Here is a 14957-nt window from a genome sequence, read left to right as displayed (position 1 = left end):
TTAATGCATTCTTCATGAGCCTTGTGACTACTGTCCTTTCTCTCTCTCATGGGCACTTTCTCTCTATAGTTTGTATTTTACTTTTTTTTTTTTTTTTCTGATAAATATAGTTTGTATTTTACTTAAGGCTTAAGGGAAAGTTTAGTTTTCTTTCTTTAATCAGTCCAAACTGGAAATTAGACAGATCCAAATAAAGTTTTCAAAGTTCAATATAGTTTTCTTTTTTCAAAGGGTGTTGGTAGGTCAGTTTGACTGGCTAGATAGAGAAATAGGTAGAGAGAGAGAGAGTGTGTGTTTGGCCCTTCATTTATGCAATTATACTATCTTATTTGGTTGTAATCTCTTGCTCTTACTCTTACCAAAAAAATCTCTTGATCTTACTGAGATAAGAACCATCAAAGCTATATCTCTAGTGTTTGGATGTTAGTGTTCATTACTGATTCCCCCAGCCGAGATGCACTTTTGTTTTCTTCTCTGTGACCCTATGTGTTAGTGTTTCTTCATCTCTCTCTCTCTCTCTCTCACACACATATATTGTCACTGTGAACTTGCAATTGCTCTCTATCTATCTATCCATCAACAATAGGTATGTACTTGAAGCTCTCAACTTCCTATTCACCTAAAGGTTCCCATCAGTTCCCTTTCTTTGCTTCTATTTCTTTTTGTACTGCAATGAATGGAGTTTCCTCATTCTTGATTGACATCCCACTTCAACTTCTCAATCTCTTGTCATCTCTACTTGGTCCTCGCAGTCAATAGTGAGCTTTGGAATCTCAAGTTCTACACCCTATTCATTCTTTTCAGTTCCATCATCTCTCTCTCTCTCTCTCTGTGTGGTAGTTCTTCAATACCTAAATCCAAGAATTTTAATTCAATCAAAGCCCATCAATTTTTTTGTACTTTTGGTTTAATTTTGTATGTTTATAATGAAGGATGATGAAATGGCCATCCCTCACTTGTTTAGATGCCCAATTACTCTGGACTTGTTTACAGATCCAGTCACTCTCTGCACAGGCCAGACTTATGATCGTTCCAGTATAGAGAAATGGATTGCAGCTGGGAATCTCACATGTCCTGTCACAATGCAGAAGCTTCACGATCCATCCATGGTTCCCAATCACACTCTTCGCCATCTCATCGATCAGTGGCTTCACATGGGCTACAGGTTCGATCCTGATCTCATAAAGATCATAGATCCTGACCTTTCCTTGGCTACTCTGAAGCATAACCTTGAATCCCAACAAGCTACCATGACAACCAAGCTCGAAACATTAGAGAAGATCAAAATCGTTTCCGAAGAATTGCCGCTGCAAAGGTGTGGGTTGATTCAATTAGGCTTCTTCCAAGTACTACTTCATCTGTTGTTCGGTAATGGCAGTTCCCCTATAGCCAACCTCAAAGAAGAAGAGTTAAAGATAGCCGAGCTAGCTCTTACTTGTGTCCTCAAATTGTTGCCTTTCAGCGATTTGCGTTCTCTAGATATGCTTAAACAAGATTCCAGTTTAGTATTCTTTCTGGTTTTATTACAACAGGGCACTTCCAAAGTCAAGACTAGCTTGTGCTATCTGATTGAGGAAATTGCAACCTCTTCAGAAACCAAAGATCTTTGTGAGATGCTGGGACAAAACCCAAGATTCCTGCAAGAACTAATTGCTCTTCTAAATCCGAATGTGGGAGCCTCTGATGCGGGAATTAAAGCTATATCTGTGCTATGTTGTTCAGAATTGATTCAAGAAAGTTTTGTTTCCGAAGGTCTGATCGATGGTCTCTTGGCTTACATTTCCACAGTTAACAGAGGCCAAGCATCAATGGCATTGGCCACTCTTGAACTCCTACTGGGTCTAGAGAATGCTAGAAAGGCAGTGATCAAAAACCCAAATGCGGTTCACATCCTAGTTAAGATGATTTTCAGAGTATCTGATCATGAAGGCAGTGAAAGTGCGGTTAGCTCACTCCTGATTGTATGTTATGAGTCTCTGAAGCTGAGGGAAGAAGCAATTTCTGCAGGAGTATTGACACAGCTCCTCTTACTTCTTCAGAGTCAATGTAGTTGCAGGGCCAAAAACAAGGCAAGGGTGCTGCTTAAGCTGCTTAGATCCATGTGGGTTGAGGACCCAAATGTTTGTAAACTTCAATATGGTCTGGTTGATGCCTGAATTGGATCTCTTTTCATTATGAAGCTTTTGTGGATGGATTAGTAGCTTTGTTTATTACAGTACAGTAAAAGGTCTGTAGAAAAAACTACTTGTGCACATTGCAGTTCTCAATAATCATCAATATTAATCATACTTAAAAGATCTTCCCATACCTATTGTAACCCAAACAAAGAACACAAGCAGGATTTTATTGTACTTAAATCGGTTCCTCTGCCACTCTTAAACCATTATAGTGTTTTTCTAAAGGAAAGTCCTTCCTAGTTGGGTTTGGTTTTTACTGAAGTTGGGTCTTTAACATAGGACAGTTTTTCATTATTCTCAAACATCTTTTGATACATTGGATCTCTTGGTTTGTGAAGATAACAAGTGTTAATGCCAGCAATTTGGGTTCAAAGCACATCTTCACACACTTGCCTTAAAGGATTTGTTCTTCAACACACCCCCCCCCCGAAAAAAACTAACAGAAGGAGAGGGAAAGTGACCTTATAATGAAGAGTAAGGAAGCATTAAAGAATCACTGAAGTGGAAAGTGATTTCAGAGTACAAAAAGCTTATAAGAACTGCTAACTTTATGAAGAAAGCATGAAAATTCTATGTAAAAGGCCCTGATTGAGGTCCTGCACTAAATGGTCCCTGGGTAATATGTGCTCCAATTGGTATATAGGGTTCCAATGAAGGGAAGGCAGGAGTCCTTCAGCCACGTTACTCATTAAAGAATAGATGCCCAAAAGGGTTAAAGGGATTGCAATGGAGTGGAGTAAAAGGGACCACTCTAGTGGGCTAGTGGCCTTACTTAAGAGAGAGATGCAATGATGGTTCATCTATGATCTAACAAACATTTTACACTTGAAAGGACCCTCACTTTGAAATTTTTTATTATCATATTGCCTCTTTATTTCAGGTTGCCAAAGCTCATGAACTATTGGTAGGTCCAACTGTTCACTAAATTCACTTTGCCCAACCAGAAAGGAAAGCAATTCTCCAGCACCATCCATGTGAAAATCTCATATCATCATATCAACTGGTTCACTTTCTTCCTCCCCAGGTCAACCTTTGCTTGCTTGCCATGAAGAAGAGAGCTTGCGCTTTTCTTCTTTTTATCCTCTGATCGAAGGGGGTTGCCGATGTCTCTTTATGAGATTTGTTGCTTCAGTTGGGTTCTTTACTGATCGGATAGAATGTAGCACCTTCTTTTGGGATCTTTGATGCTTTTCCACCATCTTGTGAAGTGAAATCCAAAAGTGCAATAGCTTTTAAGGGGAAACAATACTTTGGTGATTGATACAGATTTCAATATCTGCAAACAGATTGAATCTGATTTCACATGATTCAAGATCTGATCTAGAGGGAATCTTTTCCCAGGGGTTTGAACTTACACAGCTTACAAGTCAAACTAAGTAGTTATTGAATTCATTAAAAAATTAGATTCACAGATTAATATAATTAGATTGAATCCTTACTAGAAATTAGATTAACAGATTAATATACTTGGATTGAATCCTTACTAGATTAAATCAGGGCAAACCCTATTCAATCTAATAAATAATGGATCCATTCCAGCTAAACCTGCGTTAATTCATGGATAGCTGTCTCAGCTTCCTTGATGAGGATAAATTAAAGACTAACTGCAATGCCACTTCTTTAGATACAGATATATAATAAGTGTGTTAGATGATCTTCGACCATTCTGGAGAACTGGGTTTTGAACAAGAGCTAAACATAAAACCACCCAGGATTCCAAGCCTTGATCCGTATAAATATTGTAGCCCTTGTCGATGGATCATTTGGTAGACAAACAGCCAGCGACAGCAATTTCAGGGTCAAATGTACCTACCCACCTTTAGTGTGTAGTATCGATTAAAAGTACCCACATCCCTCAACAGTGTCCCCTGTTTAATCTTGGCCTTCACCAGAGAGAAGGGTTTGATATTACTTACTAGTTTACAAACCACTTCAGTTACTATCAATCTTTCCTTTTTTTACTTCCTGTAATTATTGAAGCAGTCTTTAGTATCAGAATAAATTATCTCAACAACGAATAGTTTGAAACATAGAAGAGTCTGTAAAGTTGAAATACAGCTAAATATGCATCTTAGTGAAAGATCATAGCTCCTTCGAAAAAACTATGGAAGAACGAAAATATGAATATTATCTTGGGTGAAAATAAATCTAGGCTTGCTTGGAAGAAGACCAAGCTACCAAGCAAGCTCAGTGGCAAAATGGATTTGTTGTGAATATACAAATAAAACATAATTAAATTGTTTGCCAACCTGAATCTGCCTGTTCTTCTCTTGCCAGAGTACCTCGAAAGTTCATCTTAATGGAAAATTCTGGTCCCTTGGCAAAGAACTAACTTACTCAAGATTTGAATAAAACCCCAACTGGAAGCTTGGGGGTTTTTTTTGGGGGGGGGGGGGGGGTCAAATTTTGGGCCTCTTCTTTTGGTGCATTTGAGACTCCCATCTTCCTCGTCACTTGCTTTAATCCTAAACGGCTCTATAGATATTTGCCTACAGTTTTCTCATTTCGCTTTTCCTCTTTTTGCGTTTTTTCCAAACTTCTTCCCCTTTGCAGATTTGTTCTTGGCATGAGACATTCTGCTTGCATTCATTTGCCTTACTTTTCGAATTTGTTCAGGATTTTTTAATTCTGAGCGGACATGAGCATTTGGCAATGAATGATGCTTCTTCCCACCTTTGAACTTTCTGTTATATCCTTGCATTCGATGGTCCCCTGGAAAATAGGAAAAAGGTGCAACAAACAATGTTATTGAATTTCATTCGCTAAAGGGAAGATGGGTAAGAACCTCATATCTATGTTTTATTTCATGCAATAATTTTTTCGAAATATTAACAACTTTAATTGAAGGTGATACAATAACATAAGTATCAAGAGCATCCACTACACTAAAGATGCAGATCTGTTATAAGCTATGATTTTAGATCTGCATGTTGAGATTGTTGAACATTAAGGGCTAAGCAAAATAAAACAAATAACTTAGATCTACAAGCAGGCAGGACAAATGCCACAACAGTTATTCTTAATGCCTTGAAACAAAATAATCAAAATTCAAAACAAATAACAAATAATAACAAATAAATGTAAAAAGGACATGGAAGTATGAGCAATACATATGCAAAATAACAGATTGGACCTCCAGCATTCCACAAAATACAGAAAAATTTTAGATGTGCCTTTTGTTGCCCTTTTTTTTCACGGAGGGAGGGGTAGGGGGACAGGCTGGCAGCTTTATTTGCCTGTGAGGGCTGTTTTGGCCAATCCAGATCAATAGGAGCCCCTCTCTATTCATGAGAAATCAAATAACATGCCCTAGCTCAATTATACATTCCACCAGTTATTTGACTCTTCCCTTGTATTTTAAGTGGTCCAGATGTAGCCTTTTTAGGTCAAAACAAATTAAAAAAAAAAAAAGAGTTACGCCGCGTGGCAGTCCTTTTGAACTCAAGCTTGATGCATGTATAGGGGAGGGTGCCTTACCTATTACCAGTAAGGCAAATGTTGTCTAGGTGCCAACTAAGCTGCCATGTGGCAGATATGTAGCTGGTTCCGCAAAGCCCAGTGGGACTGGAAATTCCATTAACCTTGTTCTATCTTAAATACTCATAACTTAGAAGTAGGTATCTGAAAGCATAGATATAGCCACGCTAACAGTGGAATCTAATGAAACTCAATGACATACATATTCAATTCCAGAAATTTTCATATCATTTCTATTCTAGAGAGCAAGAGCCAATATTGGGGCTGATTTTGTTACAGGTTTTGTTCACCCAAAATTATGTTCTCCTTTTAAAAATTTGTATATTTTGTGTGTAAGTCCCCCAAAAAAATTTCTAAAATGAATGACACAAAGACATGAGATTATTTACATATTTGCAAATTTTGTCCTAATCCCAATTTGACCCTAATGTAGCCTAGGTGAAATAAATCTCACTTAGGACCAGGTTCTGTTTTAGGGTTGGCCGAATGGGCAGTTTAGGTAACTAGGGCAAAATTAGGGTTAGGAATGGGAGATTGAGTTAGGGTTTTATTGGGTAATGGTCTGCAGAATTTTAGGAGTCTATTAGCATAGGTTTTAATGAGGTTTGAATAAGAAATAGAAATTCAGAAATATTAGGGTTAGGGTTTTGGGTTTTCAGATTTAGGATCTAAGCTGAAACTAGGGTTTAGGAGCAGATTTAGGGGCTGGGCTTTAGGTCGAGTTTTCCTAGCAGGGAGGGGGTGGTTCGGCTGGACTTTGGTGGGGTTTTGATGGCTGGTTAGGTCTAGGCAGATCTTAGGGTTTCTGGGTTTTTATGTTGAGGGAGGGATTTAGGGTTTGTAGTGGATAGGTGAGGCTGCAACTGAGACCGAGTGGGAGGGTTACTGTGATGGACCTGTGGTTAGGTTTTGAGTGTAATCTGATGAGGGAATAGGGCTGTGATGAATGTAGATGAAGCTAGGGTTTGGGGAAGTCGATTAGGTTAGATGGAAGTAAGAAGAAGAGATGATAAAGTTGCAGGAAATTGTAACTCTTACTGGAATTGCAGAATTTCAGCAGCAGCAACCTTGAAGAACTTGAAGGAAGAAGAAGACGAACCTCCCGATCTGCAAGATGCAAGGAGTCGCCGGATTACTCCAGCCCTAGCCCTTGATATTACTCACAAGGGGTCTTGATATGACACACAAGACAGAGAAGCAGCAGCAGTCATGGCGGCAGCAGCAAGAAGAAACAAAATTTCAAACATAATAGGTGGGGAGCCTCCCACGATTCTACTATTTATAATAATAAAGGGGGGCCTAAAGGCCTTACAAATAATCAATCTAAAGCAATCCTAATCAGATTAGGAGTTGGGATTCCTAATCTGAATCCTAATTATAAAACACATAATAGACTTATACTCTAAATAGGAGTATAAGTGTAAACAAATAAAATAAAATACTAATCCCTCTAAAATCGTGGAGGGGAACTAAGAAGATAAACCATGAAAAAGACTGTTTTAACCCTAGGCTAAAAGAACAAACAAATAAAAAGGCTCCAACGAAAAATCAAAGAACAGCCAAATTAATCATGGTTTCGGCTTCTGCATCAGACCCTGTTTGAACTTGAACTGCAATGTGCTCAAAATTCAGTTAAAATAACGAAAACATGGTTATAGCATATTCTATATCTATCAAAAGTTTGAAATGTTCAGTTTAGAAGCAGTTCAAAAAATTGAAACCAAATCTCAAAATTCTCAAAATCGTGCTTCTCTAAAGTCTTTGTCTTACAGTCCTTGTTAGGTACTTAGGTCTAAAACGCCTCCACCTGCATGAATAAAAAAGAAATCTAGCTGGGTTGGGAGGGAGAGACTATTGAGGATTGTAGACCTATTTATCTGCCTCATACCCTGGCACCAATACTGATATTTCCAGGGATAATATCCACTCTCCCAATTGTAACCCATTTCATGGGAACACAGCAAGAGAGAGATTACTAATGGTTACCCTGATGGTAAGTTAGGCAACTGAAGACTGACTAAGGTTACATTTATCTCCTCCCCCCCGGACCCCACCAAAAAAAAAAAAAAAAAAAAAAAAAAAACAGAAGAAGAAGAAAAGATATAGCTGGTGCCATAAGTAAACTAAATCACCAAAGAAGGAAGCTCTAGCGTGGAATATTTTAGCACTCAAAACAAGAAAATACCCTGGAGAAAACAAGCTACACTAATGGTTAATTCCCATGAGGCTGAAATCCTTATCCCAAGGATCACCCTCTAAACAATGTAGGATTATTAAAAGAATCAACAAGCCATCCAGAAGGCGTTAATGAATAAATAATACATAGTTCCAAGACTATGGAGTCTAATAAGTCTAAAATAAAACTGGTGTGATAAGAATTTAAAAGGGAAAATGTAAAGAAAGAGATGTATTTGGTAACTCTAAATTGTTATGCATGTATAGAGTAGTTCAGTAAAACTTGAAGTAAACAAATCAAGAACTGCTTAACAAACAATAGAAGATTCCAAACATCACCTGTTGAACCAGTAGCATCTCCAGAACCAGCTTCAGTACTCATTCCTTTGAGAGATATCTTCTTGTGTGACCTTTCTTTCCACTTCTTGTATATACCTGTCTTGGTGGCTGTCACTTTAGAGCCGCCCTCGGTCTTTATCTATACACCATTTTAGGAACAAAGAGTCAGAAGCCAGGAAAATTACGCAGACATTGACCACCTAACCTCGGAAAGTTTTTAGGTTTTAGAACAATAATTCATGAGTAAAATCATTGATTTGCCCAAGAAAAAAAAGAGTCAATACAAATAGGGAAGGAGAAAAAAAAAGCAAGATGACAAGAATCTTCGAACTAGCAGAATTCAGAATCATCTACAATAGTGCAATAGGGAAACTTACGGAAGTAACCAAATTGACAGTAAAAATGGCATGTGAGGCATCGATTGAGAACCATGGCATTACCATAGACCAGAACAAAATTCAGGCTAAACCAATGACAGATTTGCTGCATACTGTGGCTTTTTTATGTATTTTAAAGGGAAGCAATCTTCCATGAACCAGATTAAATTTGTCATTGTAATCTTTTATATATGATCACAAATACCTTCATACACTTGAAGATATAACTGTGAAAAAGAATTCGGTGACACCTCATTCCTGTATCATTCCCTCAAGTTTAACACAGAGCCACTAATTAGGAGGAAAGGAGGATTTTTAACACTTTTCTTTTTTTCCTGGATGGATAATGATTTGAGAACATCTGAACTCTGAAGGATACGAACATAGAGAAGTACAAAACCACCATAATTGAGCCTGATAATATAGAGGAACATAGCCCCAAACCACCCTTCGTTCAGAAACATCAGTAATTAATTATGGCAAGCTGGTTCCAGCTGAATAAGGCAATGGCTCCTTTCATAATTCAGTGTAGCCTCAATCTATGAGAGAAACAGCAAGGAAGATAGTTGATATAGCTCAAGAAGTTGTCAATCCATTACGGCAGGCATAGTTATCAGAACTAGCCATAGTAATGGCTCAGAAGGAGCACAGGCTTCTGGGAAACCCTTGGTGAGGAAAGGGAAGGAATTGAAATATAGAGAATTCTCATGGACTACTGGTGGCGTGATCAAGAAATAATGAGACTGCTGCTGAAAACATTGTGACCAATCACAATCTTGGGGACTATTAAAAGGTCTCGACTACAATAAAGCAAGAATTCACTAGGAATTGAGAACTCAAACAAAACAGCAGAACTAATAGAATGAAAACTCTTCACTGGACGCCATGACTAGAATTGTTGCGGTCTTTTTGCACCCTATGGATTCAATAATTCTATCCTGGAAGATAATGCAGTTCAAGGATTCTATAAGGAATCTAGAAGCAAGAACTAAAATTTTAACCGTACCAGTAATGAAACCAATAGGATCAAAACAGGTACAGGATTGATGGTACTTGGGAGAATTTAGAAACTCAAAAACCAACAGTCCGATTAAACCTAAAATTCTGGGGCAGTATAAAGGTTTAGCAAACCTATTAATTGACACAAGAATCATGAAAATCAGATAGGTGTTGATAGATGATTCGCTATTTCCTTAATTTACAAGCTAAGGTCCAGAACTAAGATTTAATTAAGAGTTCATTAATTATGTAACAGATCTCTACTAACCAGATTTGAAAGAAATAAATTCATTTTTCCAGCAGATACATAATCAAGTAAAGAAATAGATGCATCGACAGAGAGAAGAATTTACAAGGAAACAGAGAAGAAGTAGAGGAACTAGAAGAAGATTTCAAAATTAGAGAATAAGGCAAACGGACAAGGAGAGGATCAAATACACCTGATCAGAAGAAGTAAGGAGATCAAATCTTGAATAACAGTTGCATATGCATAGCTCAACAGCTTAAGAATTCTTGAAATACACTCAATTCTATTATTCAAATCATTTCTAGTCAATGTGTGTGTGTGTACAAATATAAAGACCTGTTGAAAATTCCTAATTAGTCTCACAATTAGGCTCATAAATATAATGCAGGACTGGTTTGAGTTGGTTTGGTCCAGGTCCAAACTTTTTTTATTCAAAACCTGGTTCCATCAATTGGGTGACCACGTTCAATAAACCAGCCTTATCTAAGTCAAATCATGGGTTGTGTAAGACAGGTTCAATGAACAAGTCTTATCTAGTCTAATCTTGGGTTGTTTAGGACACTTAGTTTCCTATTTTACTTATTACTCTACTTTTTAAGAAAGGTTAGTGTTGAGAATTAGGGGTATTCTGGTCATAAATTGTGGGGTTTGGGTTTTTCTGTGATTTTCTTTTCCTCTTGGTGTTAGATTGTAATTTGTAAGGAGTTAGGGGCAAATAGTAAAACCCCTAACTAACTTATCTATTTTGAGATTTATTTTATTATTATATATTGGGTAAGGGAGCCACGATAGAATATACCAATAATTCTATTGCAGGCTGCCCTTCCCAACCTCTCGGCAGTTTGTGCTCTTCACTTTTCTTCTTCTTTCTCTCTCCTTCTCTCTTCTCTCTACTCTTCTACTGGTTAGGTGATTCCTGGTCTGCAACAGTTAGGATATTATTCCTAATTTCCAGCTTTATTTTATAAGAGTAATATTGGGGAACGGGAAAAACATTAATCTCTGGAATGATAGGTGGCTGTCTTCTTCAACTATTGCTGAACTATCGGGGCTGGATTCTTCCTTTTTCCAGATTTTTAAAAGCAAAGTTTCAGACTTCATTTTTTAGGGTCAGTGGCTGTTTCTTACCACCAATTCAACTTTCCTTACAGGTACTTTCAATGAGATTTCAAAGATCACTATTCCAAGACATGATATGGAGGATTATTGTGTTGGGATCTTTCTTCTTCAGGCTCCTTTACGGTCTCATCAGCTTCGAACAATCTAAGGAAATTTAGCCCAAAAGTGTCTTGGTCTTCCATTGTTTGGAATAATTATCTCCTTTCAAGGCACTCTGCCTTTGGTTGGAGATTTATAAACCTCAAGCTGCCTACAGATGATTCCATTACAATCAAAGGAATCCCTTTGGTCTCCCGCTGTGAGCTTTGTAATCAATCATCTATTCCTGGAGTGTTGCTTTTCAAAGTCGATATGGAGCTAGTTCCTGAATTTTTTTGGGATTAATTAGCAGCCCCATAACTCCATTGGAGATCTTCTTGTATGGTGGAAATCTAAAGCCAATTCAATTAATTTAAAAGAGCCTTGGTTGGAGGGGTTCATTCTAATCCCATTATTCATTTGGTTAGAAAGAAATACTCGATGATTTGAAAGAAGAAAACCTTCAGCAACTCAAATTGTAAGATTGGTTGTTAAATCAATGATGTCATCCTAGGTAGGAGTAATCCCACTAGGAGCCAGGGGAATAGGGTTACCTAACAAGGCTGGCCAATTGGGACAGCTTAGGCTAAATAGGGCAGAAATTAGGGTTAGGGTTAACAAATGGTAATGGGGTTTATAGGGTTTTAATATGCAGGTTTTAAGGGTCTTAATAAACTAGGTTTGGTTAGGATTGAATAAGTTTATAAAATTTCAGAAATTTAAGTTTAGGGTTTCGGGAATGAAAGGGGTGATGGGATTTAGGGTTTTTAAGGGGAATTAGGTCAAGGGGTTCTGGCCGAGTGTCACTGGTGTGGAGAGGGTGGTTCGGTTGAAGTTTGGGGTGGTTTGGATGATAGATTAGAGCTGGACAGGTTTTAGAGGTTTTAGGTTTTAATGGGGAAGAGGGGGATTAGGGTTTAGCTGTTGGAATGGGGGCAGAAAAGGGGATCAAATGAAGGAGATATCCTGCTGGAACTATGGTGTAAAAGTGGGACAGATCTGATGGTGGAAAGGGGCTGCGCAGGATAACTAGGGTTTAAAACAATTAAGGTCTAAGGGGGATCGATTAGGGTTAGGTTGGATGGAGAAGAAGAAGAAGGAAACTTGCAGAAACTGTAAACAATTACTGGTTTTGTAGATCTGCCACAACAGTAGCTTGAAGAAGCTTGATTGAAGAAAAGGACCTCCCGATCTACAAGATGCAAGGAGTCGCCGGAGTCCACCAGCCCTCACCCTTGATATGACTCACAAGGGATCCTTGATATTACCCACAAGGAACACTCTCAAAGAGCAAGCAGCAGCAGCCATGGCAGCAGCATAGAGAAACGAAATTTTTAAAGCATAATAGGTGGGGGGGAGTCTCTCCCACGATTCTTATTAAATAAGAGGCCAAAGGCCTTATTCCTAACTCTATTACAAATCAAATCTCTCACTTAAATCGTGGAGAAGTGGACCAATTTAAAAACAACTTAAAAACTAAAAGAAAAAGACTTATCTACCGCTAATGACTTAAAAAACAACTTAACCACTTAAAATAAAAAAAGATTCCCTACTACTAGCCAATAGGATCACTTCACTTAAATTATACCAATTGAACCAATTGGATGCAACCAATTTAAACCGGTTCAATTAAAAACACAAAATAAAAACTAAGTATAAAAATAAACTAAACCAAGGCTCCTACTAAAACCCTAGATTTAGGGTGGCTTCTTCAATTCGAGGAGGCTAGGATCTGCATCAATCAATCTCTGAGCTTTCAATGAAGATTTCGGTTAGATCCTCTACTAAATTAAGTTGTTCAAGAAGCCTCTGCCTATCTATGCGTCCTCACTTACCACAGCGTATCCTGGAAGTCCACTGGTGCAAGCTGTATTCTAATTGGATTAAACTCAATGTAGATGGTTGTTCTTTAGGCAATCCAGGAAGAGCAGGCTTTGGAGGAGTATTCAGAAATAACTTGGGACAGGTTATAGCAGCTTTCAATGAGTTCATGAGAAACTATACAAACTTCAAAGCAGAATTTGTAGGTCTTATGAAAGGCATAATCAAAGCAATCGAATTAAATATTGATAGATTATGGATTGAATGTGATTCTGCTTATGTCGTTGTCTCCTTTCAAATAGGTTCACTACCATGATTTGTTCAACAGGACTGGCACTTCATTCAAGCATACCTAAGAACCATTACTTGGAAGATCACTCGCTGCTATAGAGAAGCCAACATAGTTGCTGACTTTCTAGCAAAAGAGGCAGCAAAACATTTGATTTCGTCATCCAATATAGTTTTTCCTTCACACACAAAGGAAGAACTTTTCTTTGATGCTACAAATAGACCAAGATTTCAATTTTGTTAGTTTTTAGCTGGATTTAAGAAGGGTCTGTTGATGGCATTGCCGAAGGTGGACTCTTCTTAATCTTTTGTTCTTGTAATCAGGCAGGGTATGCCCTCCTTTCCTCCGTGTAATATTTTTTGTTTTTAATATAAATTGACCCTTAGCGGAAAAAAATGGCTAACAGCTATTATATTCCTAAATTTTAGGAACCTAATCTTCATCCCAATCGATGGAGTAGTTGTAAGCAGTTATTTCTTTTATTTTGTTTTATGGCATGTTTATGACACCCCACATAGCATGTGTATGGGAGAGTTTGGTTGTTACTAATCATCATTGTTTTTAGGATGTTTAAGTCAACCAAGGAGGACTCTCCCAACATAGCCTACGATTGGAAGAGTTTGCCTTATTAGTTTAGTTTGTTTATTTAATAATTATTACGAGTCCTAGTGGTCTTTTTTTTTTTAATCTTTATAAATACAATGTAAGAGGGTAAGAGCCCCCATTGATTTGAATGAATGGAATAGTATTTGGTTGCCTTTGTCTCTCTCCTCTCTCTCCCCTCTTTCCCCCATTGATTTCTTGCCTTCTGTCTGTTCCCTTTCTCTTCTTCTCTCTTTTCTACCATATTCTCTTCTTCTCCACCATGAGCACATTATCCCGCTTCCGATCTTGCATGATAATAACTCTCTCATTCTAAGTATAACAAACTCACAACATGACTCTATGCTAGCTAACAAATATCCTAGTCCAATTTAAATCCTACTTAAAAGCTAAGACACTATGGCCATATGCCAACCTAATCCCCAAATATGGGATTATATAGATTAGGCCCATCACAATGAAAGTATGAAACCAATTTGTCTTTAAAAAAAAGCCCAACCTATATTTTTTGGGTGAATAAAGAATTCATTACCAAAGAGAGAAAAGAAACAAGGAGCCCCCAAAGAGGGGAAGAGAAAATTACAAGAGAACCAAAAACAAGCAAAGCACCACCCAACTGTCAAGGGGGAGGGACGGAGGGCAGCAAAAAGGACAAGGACAAACCCTAGGAGACGACAATAAGCCTGTTCCTTGGGGAGTTAATAACATTATGGGAGGGTAACAGGAGAGGGCTAACATTAATTGCACCAAATCTTATCCATGGATCGGGAGTTGAAGGACCATTTGCAGAGATTGCACTTCATCCATATATGGTTGACAGCAGCACCAAAGGCAAGCTTGCCGACGACAACACATAAAGAATTCCCAGCATAAGTCATATCCACCCAAATCCAATCTCTCATAAGAGGGAGAACTCTTCTATTGCTTGGCCAGCATTTGTCTAAGACTCTTTTCCAAACTGCATAGGAGAAGGGACAGGCGAAGAAAAGATGGTCAACATCTTCTACACCATTCCAACATAAATAGCAAGAAGGGGAGACGTGAATCTGCAATGAAGGAGAAATGACTACGTTGGAGGCAATCTGTAACAAAACCCCAAGCAGAGAGCTGAAGAGACCATTAGAGGATGGAAGCCAAACAACCACATCACTCCTACGAGGCCCAGAGGGGAGGAGAGGCAAGGCATCCCAGATGACAAATAATGCAGGCAAGGAGAGAAATGGAGAAGCCCAATCACCTTGGAACTTGGAAGATAA

General features: G+C 38.2%; 2 protein-coding genes and 1 long non-coding RNA gene across 3 annotated transcripts in view; 1 reads left to right on the top strand and 2 right to left on the bottom strand.

Moving 5' to 3' along the window:
- Nucleotides 1–373: 373 nt before the first annotated feature.
- Nucleotides 374–2175, top strand: LOC122648935 (U-box domain-containing protein 26-like). The gene has a single exon (XM_043842256.1). The coding sequence runs from the start codon at nt 918–920 to the stop codon at nt 2154–2156; it is 1239 nt and encodes a 412-aa protein (XP_043698191.1). The 5' UTR covers nt 374–917; the 3' UTR covers nt 2157–2175.
- Nucleotides 2176–4647: 2472 nt separating this feature from the next.
- LOC122668584 (putative DEAD-box ATP-dependent RNA helicase 29) overlaps nt 4648–14957 on the bottom strand; it is a 26073-nt gene continuing 15763 nt past the window's right edge. Inside the window, exons 12-13 of the mRNA XM_043865131.1 lie at nt 8169–8307; nt 4648–4889 (exon numbers count right to left, since the gene is read on the bottom strand). Coding sequence (XP_043721066.1) covers nt 4678–4889; nt 8169–8307 — 351 coding nt within the window. The 3' untranslated portion in view covers nt 4648–4677. The remainder of the gene's footprint in view (nt 4890–8168; nt 8308–14957) is intronic.
- Nucleotides 8730–9190, bottom strand: LOC122668599. Its single transcript, XR_006333914.1, has 2 exons — nt 8978–9190; nt 8730–8796 (listed from the first exon to the last, which is right to left on the bottom strand). It is a non-coding gene; the product is annotated as an uncharacterized LOC122668599 (long non-coding RNA).

The sequence above is a fragment of the Telopea speciosissima genome, chromosome 1 (genome assembly GCF_018873765.1).
Source record: "Telopea speciosissima isolate NSW1024214 ecotype Mountain lineage chromosome 1, Tspe_v1, whole genome shotgun sequence".
Lineage (NCBI taxonomy): Eukaryota > Viridiplantae > Streptophyta > Magnoliopsida > Proteales > Proteaceae > Telopea > Telopea speciosissima.
This window is presented reverse-complemented; position numbering and strand designations above follow the sequence as displayed.